We start from the raw sequence: 23,086 nt of genomic DNA, 5'->3' as shown, positions 1-23,086 counted from the left end.
CTGGAAGTTTTTAAGAAGAGATTGGACAACCATTTGTCTGAAATGGTGTAGGGTTTCCTGCCTGAGCAGGGGGTTGCACTAGAAGACCGCCAAGGTCCCTTTCATCATCATCATCATTATCATCATTATTATTAAACATTATTCTAGTGGCATGAGTTGGACCCACACTTAGGGGGAGTGTCAGTGGCTCTCACCTTAACACTATGATGCCAAGGATGAAGGTGGGAAAAATTAAATGTTTAAATAAAGATGTGTCAATTTCATACAAGGCATTTATGTGGCATTAAAGAGCCCGGTTGGATGTTAAAGTTACTTCTTGAGGTGATCATATACTCACAGAAAAGCAAGCTTTGTGCTGAACACCCCCTAGGTACTTTTTCCAAGAGGTAACTGGACTTTCTTGTGTGTGTTTTTTTCCTCTGAAGACATTCCTCTTCTCATCCAAGAAGCTCCTTCCGTTCTGACCGAGACTGAACTGAAGAACCTTCTTGGATGAGGAGCGAAAGGTTTTCAAAGAAATAAATCAAGGCAGTCCAGTTGCCTTTTGAGGGGGGGGGGGAAGGCGCCTTTGGCTGAACACTTCTTTTTCCTTTTTGCTTAAAAGCTGCAAAAAAAAAGAAGTTTATTTTACTTCGGTCTTGCTGGATATTAACCCAAGGTTAAAAAAAGAGAGAGAGAGATAATACAACATTACTTTCTCAAGATGAAAAACCAGAGCTTGGTTCCCCGCTACTGAAGTTCAGAGTCTCCTAAAAGGGTTTCCATCACCCTCCTCTCCGTCTTTGCCACTAATTAAGATATCGACCATCCGGAAAACTGAAGGTCACAATTAATGCACTTCCGGCTACATTTTTTAGCAAGTCAACATCTTCTCCGTCCAAATAATCTTGGACCCTTTTTTTTTTTGCACTGAAAAGAAGAAGCAGAAAGAACATTCAACCTTTTAAAAGTATAGTCTCTAAAATTGGGCAGTTGTTTGATCCCGGCAAAAGACGTGGGTGCTTCAAAGTGTTGCAAATAAAACTACACAGGCAGTCCTCGACTTATGAACGTCACTGAGCCCAGAATTATGGTTCTCAGCCATTGCGATCGTTAAGCAGGCCACCCTGCGACCAGACCCAACTTTACTACATTTTATGCAGGGGTCGTTAAGTGAATGCATTATATCCAATGATACAATGCCATTTGCCAGAAACCAGAACTAAAGGCCAGAGCCCAGAATCACTCTGTGAGGGATATGGCCAGTTTCTAAACAGGACATGTAGATAAAAATTAAATAAACTGGCAAAAAAAATGTCCAAAATCATAGTCACAGGACTGTGGGGCACCGGAAACAGTCATAAAGAAAAGCCAGTTGGCCAGCACCCAAAATGGGATCACATCTGAGACTCTAGAAAGAGTACAGAGAAGAGCAACAAAGATGATCAGGGGACTGGAGGCTAAAACATATAAGGAACAGTTGCTGGAATTGGGTATGTCTAGTTTAATGAAGAGAAGGTTGAGGGGTGACATGATAGCAGCCTTCCAATGTCTCAGGGGTTGTCACAAAGAAGAGGGAGTCAAGCTATTCTCCAAAGCACCTGAAGCCAGGACAAGAAGCAATTGATGGAAACCAATCAAGGAGAGAAGCAACCTAGGACTAAGGAGAAACTTCCTGACAGTTAGAACAATTGACCAGTGGAACCACCTGCCTCCAGAAGTGGTGAATGCTCCAACACTGGAAGTTTTTAAGAAGAGACTGGACAGCCATTTGTCTGAAAAGGTATAGGGTTTCCTGCCTGAGCAGGGAGTTGGACTAGATGACCTCCAAGGTCCCTTCCAACTTTATTATTATTATTATGACTGCAGGGATGCATGCAACCCCATCTTAACTTCGAAATCTGGTCCTAAAGTTCCTTGTTTGTGAATCTTGTTCTAAGTTTGTTGTAACTTCAGTCATAAATGCTCATAGGTCAAGGACCACCTGGAACCACATTCCTACATCCTCCACCTTCGCAAGCTGAATCCACGGCACACTCTACGTCTCAACTCCACCTGCTATCTATTTCTGCACCGCCATCCAGCCCAAACATTCATTTACTTCAAGGTGGCCAACAGGTGTCTCATTTTATGAAGCCAAAGCAGCTTTTTACCTCTGATACCTATGACGTGATTTTGAGTAGCCATCATACAAAGCAAGGCTATTTCAGTCAGACCAGAAGAGAGTCGGGATGCCTAAGCATCGTCTATAATATTCTACTCCGGGCTCAGAAATCTTATCAGCTTCCTTGAGCTGCAGTGATTTCCTTCCTCAATTTCCTGCAACCGATTTTTAAATCCCAAATACTTTCCGCCCCGACGACCACGGCAGGCAGTGTATAATCTCATTACATTATTTTTTTTTCCAATTCCCACAAGGGATGCGTTCCAAACATTCACCCTAATCAAGAAGGAAAATCCTTGATAAGGTTCATTAAGCTATGCATTTGATTTCAATATCTGAAAGCAATGGTTTGAGCGTAAAGCATCTGCGTGTTGGATACAAACACATTTCTTTCCAAAGGAACGCATATCTAAGAGCCAAATGTTCAATCAAGCAATCAGGATAAAGCTGGAAGGGGACCTCGGAGGTCTTCTAGTCCAACCCCCTGCACAAGCAAGAGACCCTATGCCAATTCAGACAAGTGGCTGTCCGGTCTCTTCTTAAAAGCCTGCAGTGATGAAGCACCCGCAACTTCTGAAGGCAAGTTGTTCCACTGGCTATTTCTTCTCGCTGTTAGGAAATTTCTCCTTAATTCCAGGTTGCTTCCCTCCTTGGTTAGTTTCCATCCATTCTTTCTTGTCTTGCCTTTAGGTGCTTTGGAAAATGGGTTGACCCCCCCCTCTTCTTTGTGAAAGCCCCTCAAATATTGGAAGACCTGCTATCATGTCACCCCTAGTCTTTCTTTTCTCTAGACTAGCCAAACCCAATTCCTGCAACTGTTCTTCATACGTTTTAGTCTCCAGGCTTTTAATCATCTTAGTTGCTCTTCTCTGCACTTTTCCCAAACTCTGAACCTCTTTTATGTAATGCAGTGACCAAAACTGGATGCAGTATTGCAGGTGTGGCCTTACTAAGGTTTTATAAGGATTGATTGATTTATTTTATTTATTTAATTGAATTTCTATACCACCCTTCTCCCGAAGGACTCAGAGCGGTGTACAGGGCAATAAAAGCACTACGTACAAAAGTTAAAAGTAAGATTAAATTAATTAAACCCTAACAATAAATAATTAAAAATACCCCAAACCCTTAAACCAGGCCGGCCTGTACAAATAAATAGGTTTTCAGATCACGGCGGAAAAAGCGAAGGTCGGGAGCCATCCGGAGCTCAATTGATGTTGTCCTTGGATATACTGTACATATATAAATCGGGAGAGTCTAACTTTATACCATGAAATTTACAATCTTCCTCACCAGAAGCTTGTTGTATTTCTCCTGTGGTTTTTTTTTTTTTGAACAGATGGCTAACTGTATTTTGGCATCTTCTGCTTGTTATGAAGTTCTGCAAAGTCTCTCCCCTGCCGTTTAGCTCCAGACTTGTTCCGTAAAACACAGGATTATAATTTGGAGGGAATGACTGAACAAATGTCTTTAAAATCTCTTGCTTAATACAAAGATCACTTTGCAGAAACCAAATCCTAATTACAACGGCAAGAAGCAGCCGTTTTGAGTCTAAAAATTTTCTTTCAACGCCCACATTAAAGTTTCGTCCCTGTTGCTTCAGTTAACGGCAGAAAGTTGAGTTTGTACAAAGGGAGAGAAGAAAGAAAGGAGACATGTGGTGGGTGACAGGAATAAAATTATCAAAAAATGTAAATTAATCTGAAATCTAAGAAGCAGTTGCCCTCATGTGCCCCATCTCGAAAGACTGCTAAGCTCTCTAGATTGGAAACGAAACGTAGAAATCCATGATTATTTATTTTTTTTTGAGACAAGACGCATTAAATATACAAGATTACCTTGCCGATCTTTTCTTTACATTAAACAGACACTATTCATTCGCCTTTTTAAAATTAACCCAGAGCTGTATTTGTTAAGCATGATATCTCGCTTCTCCTTTATGTGCTCCAAGTAGCATATATTCATGCCAACTTAACTGAGCTGTGAATCAAGTCGGATTTAATCAAAATCATTCATGCTGAGCCGCTGTCTGTAGCCGCGTGGGGACAGTCATTTTGCAGACTTCTCCCTTTTTCAGAGAAGCTTCTTCCGTGCTAGCAGATTAGCCATCTGTAATGTAACCCATCCGTAATGGGACCACGTTAACCAAATGCAGAGATCTCATTATCCTGTTGAGCTAATTGGAAAGGAGATGGCCCTTAGCGAAAGGGATTGTTTCCCTTTGGCGCTGATAATTAAGTAAAACCAATTTCTCATTAATAACACATAGAGGCACAGATGCTGCTCTTTGTCTAAGCGAACCAGACACAAAACCCAGTTTTTAAGTACATGGAAAGAACATCTTTGTCACGGTTCCGACAGATGAAACTCTTCAAAGAACTTCAAGGCCTTGCTTACCTTAAAGAATGTTTATTTGAGAAGCATAGCATCGGCACTAACATAATCGAAGCCAAAAACTGGATTTCCCCTCCCCTGAGCACATAGTATCAAAGCACAATTCCCTCCTCCAATTAACAGTCATAAATCACATTCTCCAATTAGTTTGAAATGCAGGCTCTCCCTCCAGTTCTCCAGCCCGCCAATTCTTATCATCTCTCATTTCAATAACCTTAGTTCTCACACTAGGTCCAGTATTATTATGTCTAACTAAACTCTCATGCACATTCCTGCCCCCAGCATCATCTACTCTAAAACATAGGAAGAAAATGTTTGCATTTCTGTTGTCAAATAAAAAACTGTTGTCAAATAAAAAACATCCAATTTTAGCAGCGTTGACAATCTTTTTTTCAGTCCCCACAGGAACATAAAGGTACTTCTTGAGACACAAGCATTTGTTTAGTGACTGTTCCATATTACGATGGCACTAAAAAAAGTGACTTACAATCAGTCCTTGCACTTATGACGGTCTCAGCATCCCCACGGTCACATGCTCAAAATCCGAGCACTTGGCATGTATTTACAATGGTTGTAGCCTCCCAAGGTCACGCGAACATTCTTTGTGACTTTCCCAGGAAGCTTCTGACAAGCAAAGTTATTAGGGAACCCATCTTTGCTGAACCACCATGTGATTCGCTTAATGGCTGCGGCAAAAAAAGTCATAAAATTGGGCACGCCTCACTTAACTGTCTTTACTTAGCAACAGAAACCCTGGCCCCAATTGTGATCACAAAGGGTCCCCCATCCTTCTTAACAAAGTTCCTCTGAAATTACTAAGAAATTACTCAGATGAGTAACGAAACATCTCAGTTTTAATAAACTTGGGTCCAGCTGCCATAATTTAACCTTTTTAGATACTTTTGGCCTCGATGATTGAGTCTTCATATTGCATTTCATTCTAGGGAGAAACCCTTGCAGTCAGTATGGCAAGAGTTAGTACATGCCAACAATCTCTCTGACTCTCTGCCTAACTCTAAAAATTTCATATTGACTGAAGAAGTCACTTGGATGAGTAAGGAAACGTCTGTTTTAATAAACTTTAGTCCAGTTGCCATGATTTAACCTGTTTAGATATCCCTCTGAATTACAACTGAATGACAGAATAACAGAATGACAGAGTTGGAAGGGACCTTGGACGTCTTCTAGTCAAACCCGGTTGCTGGAATTGGGTATGCCTAGTTTAATGAAGAGAAGGACGAGGGGTGACACGATAGCCATGTTCCAATTTCTCAGGGGCTGCCCCTAAGAAGAGGGAGTCAAGCTATTCTCCAAACCACCACAAAGCAGGACAAGAAGCAACGGATGGAAACTAATCAAGGAGAGAAGCAACCTAGAACTAAGGAGAAACTTCCTGACAGTGAGAACAATCTATCAGTGGAACCACCTGCCTCCAGAAGCGGTGAGTGCTCCAACACTGGAAGTTTTTAAGAAGAGACTGGAAAACCATTTGTCTGAAATGGTATAGGCTTTCCTGCCTGAGTAGGGGTTTGGACTAGATGACCTCCAAGGTGCCTTCCAACTTTATTATTATTATTATTATTATTATTATTATTATTATTATTATTATTATTATTATTATTATTATTATTATTATTTATCATCATCATCATCATCCCCCGGCTCAAGCAGGAGACCATTCTGGATAAATGATTGTCCAATCTCTTCTTGACAACCTCCAGTGATGGAGCAACCACATCTTCTGGAGAAAAGCTGTTTCAATGATTAACTTCTTCTCAGTGTCAGGAAATTTCTCCCTAGTTCTAGGTTGGATCTTCCTCTGATAAGTTTCCATCCATGGTTTCCTCTCTCTCCCTTGCCAATGCTTCTAACCAAGCTCCTGCACTTCCTCTATGTGACCAAGCCACAATTCAACCTTGGTGCATCAAATCTACTCCAATCAACGAATCTCCCTAGAGCAGACATGTCAAACACAAGGCCCGGGGGCCGGATCCAGCCCGCAAAGTGGTTTCATGTGGCCCACAAAGCCGTCCTGGAAACAGTGAGGGAAAGGCCCCCACTGCCTTGGCCCTGGCCCAGAGACCCTCCTTCTGCCAGAGACCCTCAGATCTGTCCCACTCCTGCCCAGGCCCCCATAGGCACCCTTGATGCGAACGATGTAGAGTTGGCCACGCCCACCCAGTAGGCCATACACACTCTAGCCACGCCCACCCAGTAGGCCACGCCCACCCTGGCCATACCCACCCAGCCCCCTGAGGGCAACTGCCATGCTGATGCGGCCCTCAATGAAATTGAGTTTGACACCCCTGCCCTAGAGGATTATTGGCTATTATTAAAAATAATTTGCAGGCAAGTTGCAATAAATAAATAAATAAATCCAACTCTGCATTATCTTCTGAGCATCAAAGGAAGGCCACCTCAGATCGGAGGCGGGGGAGGGAGGGGGATGTCCTTGGCTTGCCCCTTGCAATATCAGCAGAAATGGAAGCCAGCAAAAGTTGCAGCTTCTGAAAAGCTGGAAAAAAAAAGAAGAATCCTAGCTGCTGGCCAGAACAACATCAAATGTTATTCTATTTTAAAATAAAGTGTTACCGGTTAGATCTTTGCTAACAACTATGATCGGCAATTTCACTTTTTAAAAAATCACCAGCATCTCAAATTCGAAAACAGGAAACTTGGCTTTAAGGGAAAAAAAATGAGCCTTTTATGATAAGATATGCAAAATATTGGCAATTCTGTCATGGTAGAAAGCATAAAACGTTCTCAGGGGATTTGTAAATAGCCTTTCTTGAAAGTAACTTTCTGTTAATAAACAGTAGTTTTTTAAAAGAAAACTTTCTTGACTGCGGCCATTATCTTTAAGGGGAAAAAAAACAGATATAAAAATTAAATGAGTTTTGTTTTTAATAAAGGAAAAGCTTTATTAAAAAGAAAAAAAATCACCATGTTTTTATTTGTCCTTCAAAGTCACCAGCACAACAGCAATTCCTGAAAATATCAGAATTCAGATCTCAAAATACTTTTGACTTCTGTTAGTCTGGTTTCAGCATCAAACATCTACTTAAATGGAATTTATGCTCTAATCCATGGGTCTTCAAACTTGGCCCTTTTATGACTTGTGGACTTCAACTCCCAGAATTCCTCAGCCTGGCACAGGCTGAGGAATTCTGGGAGTTGAAGTCCACAAGTCATAAAAGGGCCAAGTTTGAAGGCCCCTGCTCTAATCGATATAAAATCAGAATGTGGCTCTTCACTCATTTCCCACTTGATCCATAGTCAATTTATAAAGCTTGTTTACCGTTACATTGTGTGTTTTTTTATTTGGTTTTGCAACCGAGGTCTCTAAAATGCTAACATGCTGAAAAATGTTAACTCTATTCTAAAGACTGTCCTACTTCCAAAACCAAAAACGACAGCAGGGCCAATAGATCAACTGCAATTAGGCAAAATGCAAAGCAAATCAGTTGTAATTGTGTTTGCAAAACTGCCTGTCTCCAGGGTAAGTCTTCCTAATTGGACATCTCCATCAAAGAACCTTGGTGAGCTGAAGAGAGCCTGGACCAATGCCAAGAATTGTCATTCTGGCCATCTAAAGAAATTCACTATACTGTATAGGACAACCTGTATCTAAGAAAGGAGCCTTGGTGGAGCAGTGGGCTAATGCCTCCTTAAGTAACACCAGCTGCCTGCAATTAGTGCAGGTTCGAGTCCCACCAGGCTCAAGGTTGACTCAGCCTTCCATCCTTCCGAGGTAGGTAAAATGAGGACCCAGATTGTTGGGGGCAATAAGCTGACTTTGTAATAATGCCGCTTATGCCGCGAAAGCCCTAATAAGCAGGCATATACATAGAATGAAGGCTACTGCTAAGCTTGTAAGCCGCCCTGAGTCTTCGGAGAAGGGCGGGATATAAATAGAATTAAAATAAAAAAATAATAATAATAATTCTCGCTTACCATTTCCAGTTAAAAGCTCAACAATGATTATACTTTGATTACAACTTGCCTCTCGGAGTTTTGGGTGCTCCATCACTGGAGATTTTCAAGACTGGACAACCATTGGACGGGGTGGTCTAAGGTCTTCTGTCTTGAGCAGGGGGTTGGACTAGAAGACCTCTAAGGTCCCCTTCCAGTCCTAGGATTCTATGTTCCATGTTTTAACAATAAACTAGAAAAGGATTGGGGTTATAATCCTCATTCTCAGGGCTGCAACTAGAAAGGAACATCCGAAAGGCTCTAAAGTTACAAACAAAAGAGGTGACTTGAAACCAGATGGAGCCAGGAGCATCCGTGGAAGGAGTCATAAAGTCGGGATGTGACTACACCATCAAGATCCAGCCTCTTTCGAGTCCCCGTGGATGCCCGTCCTCCCTAGCAAAAGATCCACACAACAATAGTGTTCTGTACCAGCCTGCTACCGGCCCTGCAAAAAAGGCAGGGACAACCCCTTTACAAACGGCAAGAGGCTGGAATAAAGCCTGCCAAATTTATTAACATAAAACAGACACCAACCATGAAACAGGAGCTATGAAACAGGAACTATTCAAGCGGTTGCCTTCAGCAAACCAGCCCTCCCACGCATTCCCCCTTATATACAGTTCAGGGCGTGGCTTCTCTCTGCCTCCTTCCGAGGAGCCCCATTGCCTTCCTCTGTTTACTCCTGATTGACTGCCTCCTGCGTCGGGCGTCCTTGAACAGGGCCAGCTGTGGGTCATCTTCATCCACGCTGTCAGGCTCACACAGCTGGGTCTGCGTCGTGACCAGATGAGAGGGGCCTGGCTGGGGGCTCTCATCAAGCTCTTCAACACCCCCCTCCTCCTCCTCCTCTGAGTCGTCCGACCCAACTGCCGAACCCACAGGCTGACCCTGAATCACAACAAATAGTGTCCTTTCTATCCATAGTAATAATGAGTTCGCTGTTCCCACTGATGCAATTCACTTCTCCCGGGTTATTAATATTGTATGATGCTGACGTTAACATAGCAAGCATTGTAGATGAGTGGTATAAAAATGTCAATAAGTAAAAATAAACAGATACTGATACATGCCCGATGGAATGTATCTGCTGAACAGACAAACTAGACTTTTAAGGTAAGAAGTCAAGGGAAATAGATCAGATATTCAGGTAGTCCTCCACTTACGACCACAACGGAGCCCCAAATTGATGTTGCTTAGTGAAACGTTTTGTTCCGTGAGTTTGCCCCATTTTGACGACCTTTCTTGCCACAGTTGTTCAGTGAATCGTTGCATTTGTTAAATTACTAACTTGGTCATTAAGTGAATCTGACTTCCCCATTGATTTTTCTGGTCAAAAGGTCGGAAAAGGAGACCACATGCCCCCCCCCCGGCCGCCGGACACTGCAACCGTCATCAATATGAGTCCGTTCCCAAACGTCTGAATTTTGATCCCATGACCAGGGGGATGCTGCAACGGTCATAAGTGTGAAAAACTATCATGACACTTTTTTTCAGAGCTGTTGCAATTTTCAACGGTCATTAAATGAACTGTTATAAGTCGAGGACTACCTGAAAAGACCAATCACATTGGGAAGTCTATTGACGTTCTTTCCTGGAAGCCCATCAAGTCCGGGGTAGGTTTCCAAGACTGAAGCCATTCAGAGAGACAGATGGAACATGAGATAAGAGAACAAGAACTTGGGAAAAAATGGGATTGTTTTGATCTTGCTTGGAAAAAGAGAGAGGCGACAGCTGTGTTTGTACAAAGGAGCTGACCTAGTTAGACGTTGCCCTGGTTATGGATGGATTTTCCTTCAACAATGTCGGCTGGCGACCCCCAGGGGGATGGCCTTCTCTGTGGGGGCACCTGCCCTGTGGAATCAGCTTCCCCTGGAGCTCCAGATGACCCCAGACCTCCGGTCCTTTCGTCGTGACCTTAAGACATTTCTTTTCCAACAGGCCGGCCTGGACTGATGATAAGGGGTTTTTAATATGGTTTTAAGGTTTTATTGTTGTAGTTGGGGCTATAGATATAGTTTAATTTTTAATATTTGTATTTTTATTTGTACTTTACTGTTGTTAGCTGCCCTGAGTCCTTCGGGAGATAGGGCGGCATATAAGTCCCATTAAATAAATAAATAAATAAATAAATAAATAAATAAATAAATAAATAAATAAATAAATAAACAAACAAACAAACAAACAAACAAACTGCAGGGCACAATCTCTGGGCTCTGGAAAAGCATAGAAACTCTTGGGTCTAGATGTCTATGGAGATTCTCAGTCATCCAGGTCATGTGCTTTTTCAGGAAGAAGCTGAGCTTCCTTGTTTTTCTTTGAAGACGTTTGGTCATGGTTCCGACAGATGAAACTCTCCAAAGAACTTCGAGGCATTGTTTACCTTAAAAAATCTTGATTTGAGTAGCATAGCATCGGCACTAACATAATCGAAGCCAAAAACTGAGTTCCCTTCCCCTGAGCACATAGTATCAAAGCACAGTTCCCTCCTCCCATTTATAGTCATAAATCACATTCCCCAATTAGCTTGAAGCGGCAGGCTTCCTCTCCAGCTCCGCAGCCCGCCAATTCTTTATCATCTCTCATTTCAATAACCTTGGTTCTCACACTAGGTTCAGCATTGTTATGTCTAGCTAGATTCTCCTGCACCATCCCCCTCCCTCCCCAGCATCATCTAACTCTAAAAGCAAAAAAGAAGAAAATGGCTGCCTCTCCATCTGTTGTCAATGCAAAAACATCCGATGTTAGCAGCCTTGACCCCTTTCACTTCTCATCCTTCCACTCCCAGTCAGAGCTGAATGAGATGAGAAGCAAAAGGTCTTCAAAGATAAACAAGAAAGTCCAGTTGCCTCCTGCAAAAGCATCTTTGGGACCTTGGGTCTAGATCAGGGATGGCAAACCTTTTAGAGACCGAGTGCCCCAAAACCGCCTTACACCGTCCCCGCCCACCCGCAGGGCCACCCACCACCTCCCAGGCCCACCACAGCAGATCACCCACCTGGCCCAGCAGTGCCATGGTGGCCGCGGCCTCCGCCTGCGCCCTGCAGCATCATCTGCATGCGATGGGGCGTGAGGACGGAGTCTTGTCCCCACTGCCCAGCTGCCATGTTGTTGGCTGCACTGCTCCGCATGGGCCATGCCCAGGGTCGACTCTCCTCTGGGGGTGCTGCTGGTGAGGAGGGGGCCACGGGGGAAGGCGAGGCTGGGGCAACAGTGTGCGTGCCCACAGAGAGGGCACTCGTGAGTGCTGCCTCTGGCACGCGTGCCATAGGTTCGCCACCACTGGTCTAGATTGTGGTGTTCACTTGAAAATTCTCCACTTATCCCATGACCAAGTCCCCGATGCTATGGGAATAGGAACCATTTGTAAGGATGTAGAGCACTTCGGAGGCTGGAGGTGAAAAAGAAGCTTTGCCGCATGCATCTTCCAACTGCACAAGGCAATTGCGTCTCTTCCTATGCAATCACACGTGATCCTGGGGAAAAAGTGTGTTTGTTTGGAGTCTTGGTAGACACATGCTACAAAGCCATCGGCTCTGAAGCATCTTTTCACTTCCTAATCCAAAATATGGCAAAGTGCAGCCCACTTTAGGGATGACCGTTTGCATGACCATTTATGGTCCCACCACTGATGGAGAAGAAGCGGATGAGGGTTATGATCAGGTTCAGTTTAAGTAGACAGATAATGCAAGCAAGATACTCTGTTTATGGCTGGAAACTGGAATGGCAAAGATGGAAATATTATGGAGGAAAACAGAGTTTTATGGCTTGGGAAACAGACGTGAAGAGGAGAAGGACTGAACTGGTTTTGCCAATCCAATTACTGCCAACTCATTCTTCAAATGATGCATGTAATCATGGACGTCACCCAACACAGTACATAGAAATTAAATTGATTGTATTATTGGTATCAGCAACAACAGCAGAGACATAACCAGGAGCCAACTATGGAACACATCATGAACTGCTTACGTGCAGCTCCCAGGTCAAAGCAAAACAAAGCCAGCCAGCGGTCATCCTATGATCTTGAACAGATACCCATCATTTTAATCTCTGGAATCTTCTACGTTTGCCTTAGAATTCAGAAAAGGAGTAAAAAAAAAGGATAGCCTATATACTGTAATTTTGGAGCAAATCTGAATAACTTGAGGAACAGTAAGAGCAAAGCAATTTGTATTAAATCAAGGTGAAGGGCAGAAAGTTAGGGAAATAGGAGAACTTTGAGGGTGATTAGAGACAAGGTCTGGATGCATCGGCTTGTTACAAGCCAGTATAACATGTTATTCTTAGAACAAATGAAACAACTCACAAGTTTGATTAGAGACTTTGACTTTCCTAATACAACAGCAATTGATAATCTGCATCTTTATCTACACTTACTCAAATGCCGGTTTAATCCTTACCTATGCCGCAGTGCCAGGGTTTCCCCTTCCCATGCCAAGCCAGCCTACAAAGCAGACAGATGGTAATCCTTGCCAGGCTTCTGAGTAGTTTACCAGCTCCAGCAAGCAAAGGAGCAAAACATTTCCAATGGGTAAACACTCCCTGGTTCTGTGTAAACACTCGCTAGTTTTTGGACCAGAAAGACTCTGTATAAAATTCATTAAATGTCTGTCTGTCTGTCTGTCTCTGTCTCTCTCTCTCTATGTCTCTCTCCCTCTAGCTATCTCTATCATCTATCTGTCTATCTCTGTCTATTGTCTGTCTGTCTCTCTATCTCTAACATCTATCTCTATTATCTATCTATCTCTATCATCTGTCTGTCCATCTATATCTATTGTCTGTCTGTCTGTCTGTCTCTAACATCTATCTCTATTATCTATCTATCTCTATCATCTGTTTGTCTGTCTATCTATCTCTAACATCTATCTCTATTATCTATCTATCTCTATCATCTGTCTATCTATCCATCTATCTCTATCGTCTGTCTGTCTCTATCATCTATATCTATTTGTCTATCACTACCATCTGTCTATCTATCTCTATCATCTGTCTATCTCTATTAATCTATCTATCTATCTATCTATCTATCTATCTATCTATCTATCTACCTATCTATCTATCTATCTCTATATCTGTCTGTTTGTCTATCAACCTATCTCTATCATCTGTATCTATCTATCACTACCATCTGTCTATCCTGTCTATCTCTATCTCTATCATCTATCTGTCTGTCTGTCTATCTATCTATCTATCTATCTATCTATCTATCTATCTGTCTGTCTGTCTGTCTATCTGTCTATCCATCTATCTATCTCTATCATCTGTATCTATCCATCACTACCATCTGTCTATCTCTATCATCTGTCTATCTCTATCATCTTCTATCTATCTATCTATCTATCTATCTATCTATCTATCTATCTATCTATCTATCTATCTATCATCTGTCTGTCTACCTATCATTTATCTACAATATCTATCTCCCTCCCTCTGTCTATCATCTACCCACTGTCTCTTTCATCTATCATCTATCTTCTCCTCTCTCCTCTCCTCTCCTCTCCTCTCTCACTCACTCACTCACTCACTCACTCACACACACACACACACACACACACACACACACACAGAGAGAGACACAAATTCCCTGCCTGCCAAAACAATTCAGCAACTACTAACTTCAAGGCAAAAACAGACACCATTTCAATAAGTATTGTAAAATGCCTCATTTACTTATGGTGGCATGGATAATTAACTCCCTTTCTCTTTCCAGGGATATTCTCCACCACTTTCCCTTCAGCCAAAAGAGGGGTGGGCTTCTAAGAGCAAAAGGCAGCAGAGGAAAATAAATGGGCTCAACTCCCGCACCAGAGGTAACGGCAGCTAGGAGATTTAAAAGATTCCCCCCCCCCGCCACCCCCTTGATAGCTCTGAACATCTTTACGACTTCCTGACGCTCTAAAATTCTCTCCAGGCTTCCAGTTCTCGAACTTGGCACTTCGAGGCCCTGAAAGAACAGAGCATGAACATTTCCACAGACACACAAAACCAGCCATGGGACTCTGCTGAAATAGGTGTTTGCCTGAGCTGTTCCTTTTTCTGGCAAAGACGAGCACCGAGAGAGACACAAAGAAGGAGGCCTTGGTTTCTGATCATTTGGTAACGGACATCAGTTTGCACTTTGGAAACCAATCTGGGCTAATTCAGGCTCACGGTAATTAGTTTTTCACTGTGGCTGTAATGGGCCGATACACCACGCTGAATTGCTCCTCCTAATTTGCCATTTCTTTTTGCTCCTCAGAAAAAGAGGAAACCAACCTCTGGGTTCACTGTCTTAGATAATGTCCTTCTCAATCAGTGAGCCCAAAATTTTGCAAGTTCTCCCTTCAGCCTTTTCAAACCGCCTAACTCAGGGGTAGGCAACCTTGGCTCTTTTATGACTCGTGGGCTTCAACTCCCAGAATTCCTCAGCCAGCATGCCTGGCTGAAGAATTCTGGGAGTTGAAGTCCACAAGTCGTAAAAGGGCCAAGTTTGAAGACCACTTCAACACTTGTCAGGTTGAAGATGAGTGGAGCTTCAATTCCCAGAATTGCCCAGCCAGCCAAGTAGTTAATCTGCTTCTTCTAAGATCCTGTGTTTCCTCCAAGTTGGAGGAAGAGAGTTGGTCTGAAGAGAACAAGGTTTCTTCAGATGCCTCCTTCAGGACTTCTGGAAATTCCCCTTCCTATAAACAAGCCTTGATAACCTACTTACTAGAGACAAGGGCTGGTCTCCACCCATCCTCTACATCAGCCAGGACCAGCAGAGGTTCAAACATAGTCACCTTCAGTCTGCTGGGTTTGGGTTGCAATTAAAAAAAAAACATCACAGTTTCCACAGCAGCTCCGTGGCTACCATCCTAACTATTTTTTAAACTGACTCTGCAGCTTAGGGCAGGGGTAGGCAACCTTGGCTCTTTTATGACTTGTGGACTTCAACTCCCAGAATTCCTGAGCCAGCATAGCTGACTCAGGAATTCTGGGAGTTGAAGTCCACGAGTCATAAAAGAGCCAAGGTTGCCTACCCCTGGCTTAGGGCACACTGAGCGGCATTCCAAAAAATCTTGGACAACACTTGGAAAATCTGTGCGTCGACAAAATCTCCATCTGTCAGTTGCAAAAAGCCACCCAGCTTGGACCCACATATGGGCTACGCCGATACATTACGGTTTGTCTTCGACTTACAACAGTTCATGTAGTGACTGTTCAAAGTTACGGCACTAAAAAAAGTGACTTACAATCGTTTTCCACACTTACGACCTTTACAGCATCACCACATCATGTGATCAAAATTCAGACACTTGGCAACTGACTCATATTTATGACGGGTCATGTTGATCCTCTTTTGCGACCTTCTGGCAAGCAAAGTCAATGGGGAAGCCGGATTCACTTAACAACCGGGTTACTGCACTTAGCAACTGCAGTGATTCACTTAACAACTGTGGCAAGAAAAGGCATAAAATGGGGCAGAATTCTCAACAAATGTGTCACTTAATGACAGGAATTTGAGGCTCAATTGTGGTCATACGTCGAGGACTACCTGGACGACATCCCAGGTTCTTGGGTGAAACTCAAGGCCTGCACAGGCCAACACCTGTTAAATGTCTGTGGAGATTCTCAGTCATCCAGGTCACAGTTATCCCAAAGATGCTTTTTCACAAGGCAACTGGATTTGTTGTTAACAAGAAAATCCAGTTGCCTCGCAAAAAAGCATCTTTGGGAACACCGGTTAAAGGACAGGCAGCCATGTTTTGTTGTGTAGATAATACCACTGAGATGCAGGCCGACTCCTGAATTTCCTCCAGGGACCTGGGTGACAAAGCCTAGCTGCACAGGGGTAGGCAACCTTGGCTCTTTTATGACTCGTGGACCTCAACTCCCAGAATTCCTGAGCCAGCATGGCTCAGCTTGGAAACCTCTCCCTTTTCCCTCAGCGTGGCTGGCTCAGGAATTCTGGGAGTTGAAGTCCACCAGTCATAAAGCGGCCTAGGCCTAGGCCAGGGGTAGGCAACCTTGGCTTTTTTATGACTGGTGGACTTCAACTCCCAGAATTCCTGAGCCAGCATGGCTCAGCATGGAAACCTCTCCCATTTCTCCTCAGCATGGCTGGCTCAGGAATTCTGGGAGTTGAAGTCCACGAGTCATAAAAGAGCCAAGGTTGCCTACCCCTGGCCTAGCAGATTCGAAGCATCTCACTGGGGAAACAGAGGGGAAAATGTTAACTGAATCCTATTGCAGCTCAGGACGACTTCAGCCTGTCTGACTCAGGGGCTGGAGCCGAGATGATGCACAGAGATGCAGCGAGAAGGGAAAAAAAAAGGCTGCCAGAGCACATTTATGCCCTGGCTGACCTTAAAAGAGAAGGGAGTAAATAATCTGGGGGGGGGGGGGGGAAACAATGCAAAAGGCAGAAACAGGCTTGGAATCCTAACTCAGGCCCACTGCAAAGCTCAGAAAAATATTGTTTTACTCGCAGCCAATAGGAATTGCTCACAGAAAGAGACACACACAAGGAAGTGAAAAAGCTGCCCAAACAAACAGGAAAGAAAACAGCCTAATATTAGACTAACTTGTATCAAATCTATCATCATCATCATCATCATCATCATCATCATCATCATAGCTTAAAGTCTCCAGCCCAGTCCCCAGCAATCTTTGCTGTCTTCCTTTCCATATTCTTGCTGGGTTTTTTTTTCCTGGATGAGGACAATTCTGGCTGAGCCCTCCATTTTTAGTCTTTAAGCATGTTCCTGATACCTTCACGGTGGCCGGAGATGTCTTTGGAAATAAAAGTAAAACGGTTCAGCTTTTGCAGCTTGGCGGCCTTCCAGCTCCTTAAAAATAAATAAGTAAATATCATTTTCAAAAAAAACAAAAAAAAATGAAAGTCTACGTAGGAGCAGAAAGACAGGCCCAGGGGCTAGATTTTTAAAACCTCAGTCTTCTAAGCAAAAGACCATAATGGAATTATGACAGAAGGCAAAGCTGCAACGGAATAACTCAGCATGTCAAAATTAACTGCAAAGTATGTTGCTTCTTCTTCTTCCATCCAAAAAAAGAGGCTTGTTTGTTTGTGAAGTAAGAGTGTCCTATTTTCTCTCCAAAATGTAAAAGAGAAATAAAACCATGCCACTCTCCCTAAAGGTGAAATCCGAAAGATTAGGTACCACAAAAGACAAAGCATCCTATAACCAGACACTTAATAACTTCCTGAATATGCTCAGGAATCTTTAAGCCAAACCTTACAACTGGAAAGGGGTTTTCAGGCCATCAATCCAGATTAAGCATCCTTCACAGTTGTCTCTTCGGCAGGACAAGAGATAAACCAAAAACTCATTGCACCATCCCATCACAAGAAGATGGTGAGTTGGTCCTGCGTTAGGATGAAAGCCTGCTGGGTGACTTTGGGCCAATCAACGGGAGACAGTGAGTTCTAGTCAGTGGTGGGATTCAAATAGGTGAACAACCAGTTCTCTGTGTGGATGCTGCTTCCAGAAGTCCATTCTGGGCCTGGGCAACAAAAAATTAGCTACCGGTTCTGCCGAACTGGTGCGAACTGGCTGATTCCCACCACTGGTTCTAGTTCTGCCTCAGCCATGAGTGACTTTGGGCCAATCACCGGGAGACAGTGAGTTCTAGTTCTGCCTCAGCCATGAATGACTTTGGGCCAATCACCGGGAGACAGTGAGTTCTAGGTCTGCCTCAGCCATGAGTGACTTTGGGCCAATCACCGGGAGACAGTGAGTTCTAGTTCTGCCTCAGCCATGAGTGACTTTGGGCCAATCACCGGGAGACAGTGAGTTCTAGGTCTGCCTCAGCCATGAGTGACTTTGGGCCAATCACCAGGAGACAGTAAGTTCTAGGTCTGCCTCAGCCATGAGTGACTTTGGGCCAATCACCGGGAGACAGTGAGTTCTAGGTCTGCCTCAGCCATGAGTGACTTTGGGCCAATCACCGGGAGACAGTAAGTTCTAGTTCTGCCTCAGCCATGAGTGACTTTGGGCCAATCACCGGGAGACAGTGAGTTCTAGGTCTGCCTCAGCCATGAGTGACTTTGGGCCAATCACCGGGAGACAGTGAGTTCTAGGTCTGCCTCAGCCATGAGTGACTTTGGGCCAATCACCGGGAGACAGTGAGTTCTAGGTCTGCCTCAGCCATGAGTGACTTTGGGCCAATCACCGGGAGACAGTGAGTTCTAGGTCTGCCTCAGCCATGAAAGCCGGCTGGGCAACTTTGGGCCAATCACCAGGAGGCTGTGAGTTCTAGTCCCTCCCTTAGACATGAAAGTAGCAGAGTGACTTTAGAGCAGTCACTGTTTCTCGTCCCAACCCCACCACACAGGATTGTTCTTGTGGGGGGAAAAGCAGAGGAGGAGGAAGTATTAGGTATGTTCGCTGCCTTGAGTTACTCATAAAGAGCTAAAAGTGGGCAAAAAATTAAATTAATAAATTAATTAACCTTAAAGCTACAGTAAGTGTTGCCACTTGTTACGACCAAAAGAGAAAAACACCTTCAAGTCAATCTTGACCCCAGTTGCCTCCATGGGCATAGTCACATCGCTTCCTAGGCAGTTCAGCTAGTCCTCGACGTACAACAGTTCATTTAGTGACTGTTCAAAATTACAGCGACACTGGAAAAAGTGACTTAGGACTGTTTTTTCACACCTATGATCTTTGCAGCATCCCCATGGTCACGTGATCAAAATTAGGATCCTTGGCAATTGACTCACATTTATGACGGTCACAGTGTCCCGAGGCCATGTTGATCCCCTTTTGCGACCTTCTGACAAGCAAAGGCAATGGGGGAAGCCAGATTCACATAACAACCGGGTTACTAACTTAACAACTGCAGTGATTCACTTAACGACTGTGGCAAGAAAGGTCGTAAAAGGAAGTGAAACTCACTTAACAACTGTCTCACTTAACAACATAAATGTTAGGCTCAATTGTGGTCATAAGTTGAGGACTCCCAAGTGCCCTCTTTCACAAAGCTGATCCACTTCCCAAAGGGTCTACTCTAGAATTTCCTTCTGCTTTTCCATGGAGATGCTAAACCAGATTGACCTTTGTTTTATTTCAAGATGCATTAAAGTCAGCAAATGAGGCCACTGACAGAGACGCTGCTACAGAACGAAAAATGCTGAGCTGCACAGGGGAGACAAGGATATTAATCATGGTTAATTTATTCAAATATAACTTTCAAATGTATCGGCCTTAGCTTTTTTCTTTGCTGATGCCATAACAGTTCCATCCTGCCTCTTCCTGTTTTATAATGTGGTCCTAGACAATAAACCAGAGATCAAACCAGTTTCAACCCCAACCCAAAGTTGAAGGTCTAAGCCAGATTTTCTAGCACACACCGACAGTGTGCTAGAAGAGGATCAGAAGTGACAAAGCAAGCAGGTTCTGGTAGCAGAACTTTCTCCCTTCTTCACTTCATCCAGCCAATGAAAATAACCAGCCTAGATCCACAATGGCTGAAGCTCATGAGCAAAAAATTCAAGATGCTCAGCTGTTCCTGGAGCACCTGCCTCTGAATAATTTGCAACAATACAAGGCAACCTCATCATGGGGGAGGACTGAGACAACAAAATTTGAACTGGGGGAGTTGTGATCCCAGCACCCCTGAAGAAATCAGGTTGGAGAACTTTCTTGCAGAAGGGAGATTGCAACCTATAGGCTGCTCAATTAAGGATCGCGGCAGATGTTCATCTTGGATCATGCAGCACAACCAGGTCTGACAACAAGACTATTTCACAAGATACAGCAAGCAAGAGCTGGCACTGCGTTGTAGTTACAGAGCAAATAATTTTAATTCAACCTGACTGTGGATAATTGGCATGGAAGATTTTTTTCTTTCATGCACAAAAAGCACTTGCAAGTGAACAGAACAGAACAGAACAGAACAGAACAGAACAGAATAGAATAGAATAGAATAGAATAGAATAGAATAGAATACCTTATTGCCCAAGTGTGGTTGGACAAGGGACACACAAGGAATTTGTCTCCGGTGCATAAGCCCTCGGTGTACACACACAGAACAACAAAGTGATAGGTCATAGATCATAACTCATAGTTACAGTCATTAACCATAAGATAATGATAAAAAGCAACAAGAGAGAAAATGAGAAGAGAATATTTGATACGCTTCCTTGGATTTTCCAAAGCCAGACAAAACATTTCCCTCTTTCACTTATGTTCTCTACTCCATCGGATTCTAGATCAGTTGAGAACAAGGTCACTGCATCCCAATACAAGGGGCAGGAATCAAATCCTGGTTGGTCCTGGCACGAGGAACTAAGCAGGATGGGATCATCAAACCCAAGACCGAGAAGAAGAAAAATAGATCCCACGGAGGCAAATCCATTCCCTTAATAGAAGAGACAAGCAGGAATCAAACTTTTCTAAACCATATTTTTATGGCATCACCAAGCGAAGAATTTCTTGGAGAAGACTCCAATATTTCCTGGCCATCTCCAGAGACTAAACCGCTCCCGGGCTCATATTTAGTTCTGACAGCTCATCTCTGTGTGCATTTCGATGCTCTTCTGAATGTGAACGGGAAACCCTCTCGATTCTCGGATGCAATCCCAAACTAGCTTTTCAAGGAAGACATTTTGGAAAAGACCAACACTGGAGGTTTTTAAGAAGAGACTGGACAGCCATTTGCCTGAAATGGTATAGGGTTTCCTGCCTGAGCAGGGTGTTGGACTAGATGACCTCCAAGGTCCCTTCCAACATTATTATTATTATTATTATTATTATTATTATTATTATTATTATTATTATTATTATTATTATTATTATGACGACTTTCCCCCACCGCCAACAGGATGGCACCTTCAGACTATCATTTGCATTTCTGAGTCCACAAAAGTCGCATATCCACAACTAAGAAAGAGGGCAGGAATAAAACATGCAAAAAACAACAACAACACAAAACTGCTAGGGATAGTTAGGATTAACTTTGTTTGTAAGAAAGTGGGCTTGTAGGAACGTTGTAGGCATCCAGTCTATTTTCTTCCGTTTCGGCTTCAACAAACTGCAGGTTAACTCACTGTTGCTGTGCAAATAGAGGTATTTAATAAAAGGAAGAAGAATTTGATTACCGTGTGAACTTGACAAATGAGCTCTTTCTAGAACCAACTCTGAATTCTGGTGAAAATATACCAGCCGATCTCGTTCCTGACAAACAGGGGCTTTAATCCCAGGTGCAACACATCTAAGCCAAGAAGATTGCCATCTAATCTCTGCGCTTGCCAGCTAATGCCCTAACACCTTTGTTGGTCCTTCGCAATGCCAAGAGATTGTTGTGGCTGTGGTTGTGGCCAGGAAAGACAAGCAGGCCCCCATCCACCTATCCAGCCCTTCGGGAATCTCTCCAGCTTCAAGCAATCCATCCCAAAGGAACTGTCCAAACCTCCGCAGCTTTTCTCAGCAAGAAATCAGAAGCGCCCAAGCGCCCTTGCCTTAGCCCGGACTGCCTTTTCCAAGCGCCCCGTGTAAGTGAACACCGCTGGGGTTTCCTGGTGGTCTCCTTTCCAGGGTTCACCAGCGAGAGAAAGCCGGCGGAAACTGGAAGAGGAGGAAAAACCCCTCTCCCCCGCCATGCGTGGAGCTCCACCGCCGCTTTCCGGGGAAGTCGAGGAACCCAAAGGCTTTACCCACCCACCCACCCCCACGGCGGAAAGGAATCGGAGCCCCCCTCCCCACCCGGGAGGGGAAGGGAGGAGACCCTGTTTGGCTCGCCCCGGGACCTTTTTTTTTTTTTTTTTTTGCAACCCCGGGGAGGCTGGCAGGCGCCGCGAACGCGCGTGGCTCTCTCTCTCTCTCTCACCTCTCGGCAGGGCGGCAGCTGCAGGCTGGCGGCCACGGCATCGGCCGGGCAGCCCAGCAGGAGCGCCCAGCCGCCCAGCCACCACAGCGCGCCCCGCAGCCGGATCATCGCCCAGGGCAGGCGGGGTCCCCGGCGGAGCTCTCCCCGCGCTCCCGGCGGAGTTTCGCCCGGCCGCCGCCGCCGCCGCCGCTGCTGTTCCGGAGGTTGCTTCCCCCTTGCCTGCAAACGCCCGGCTCCTCTCCGTCGCGTCCCGGGCCTGGCTCAGTCCGCTGCCCTCCCGGCCGGGCAAAAGCCGCTCGCTTGCCAGCTGCTAGGCGGCTGAGCAGCCAGAAGGGAGAAGCCGGCGGAGGGCGGGGCCGCCGGAGGAGGGAGGGAGGGAGGAGGGAGGGAGGGAGGGAGAGAGGAGACCCTGACAGTGCGCAGGCGCGAGTGGTGGGGGAGGCTATTTTATTATTTATTTATTATTTATTTATTAATTTAATTTATATACCGCCCTTCTCCCAGGGGACTCAGGGCGGTGAACAGGGCAATACATAAAAACTAAATACAAAAATTAAAGTTATTAAAACATGATTGAACAATGCCCATCAAATTAATACAAATTTAAAATTAAAGTTCATTTATAAAAAATCCCACCCCGTCCCATCAGGCCAGGCCAGCTTGTTTAAAGAGATGGGTTTTAAGATCGCGCCGGAAGGAGCGGAGATCGGGCGCCATCCGGAGCTCAACCGGAAGATGGTTCCATAAATCCGGGGCACCCAC

At 44.4% G+C, this 23,086-nt stretch overlaps 1 protein-coding gene across 2 annotated transcripts in view; it reads right to left on the bottom strand.

The window, feature by feature from the left end:
- ELAPOR2 (endosome-lysosome associated apoptosis and autophagy regulator family member 2) overlaps nucleotides 1-22,639 on the bottom strand; it is a 102,825-nt gene extending 80,186 nt beyond the window's left edge. For both annotated transcript variants that reach the window (XM_083366243.1, XM_083366244.1), the window contains exon 1: nucleotides 22,325-22,639. In XM_083366243.1, the coding sequence (XP_083222369.1) occupies nucleotides 22,325-22,432 (108 nt within the window). In that variant the 5' untranslated portion in view covers nucleotides 22,433-22,639. The remainder of the gene's footprint in view (nucleotides 1-22,324) is intronic.
- Nucleotides 22,640-23,086: the final 447 nt, after the last annotated feature.

The sequence above is a fragment of the Vipera ursinii genome, assembly GCF_947247035.1.
Source record: "Vipera ursinii genome assembly, chromosome: 6".
In the NCBI taxonomy this organism is placed as follows: domain Eukaryota; kingdom Metazoa; phylum Chordata; class Lepidosauria; order Squamata; family Viperidae; genus Vipera; species Vipera ursinii.
This window is presented reverse-complemented; position numbering and strand designations above follow the sequence as displayed.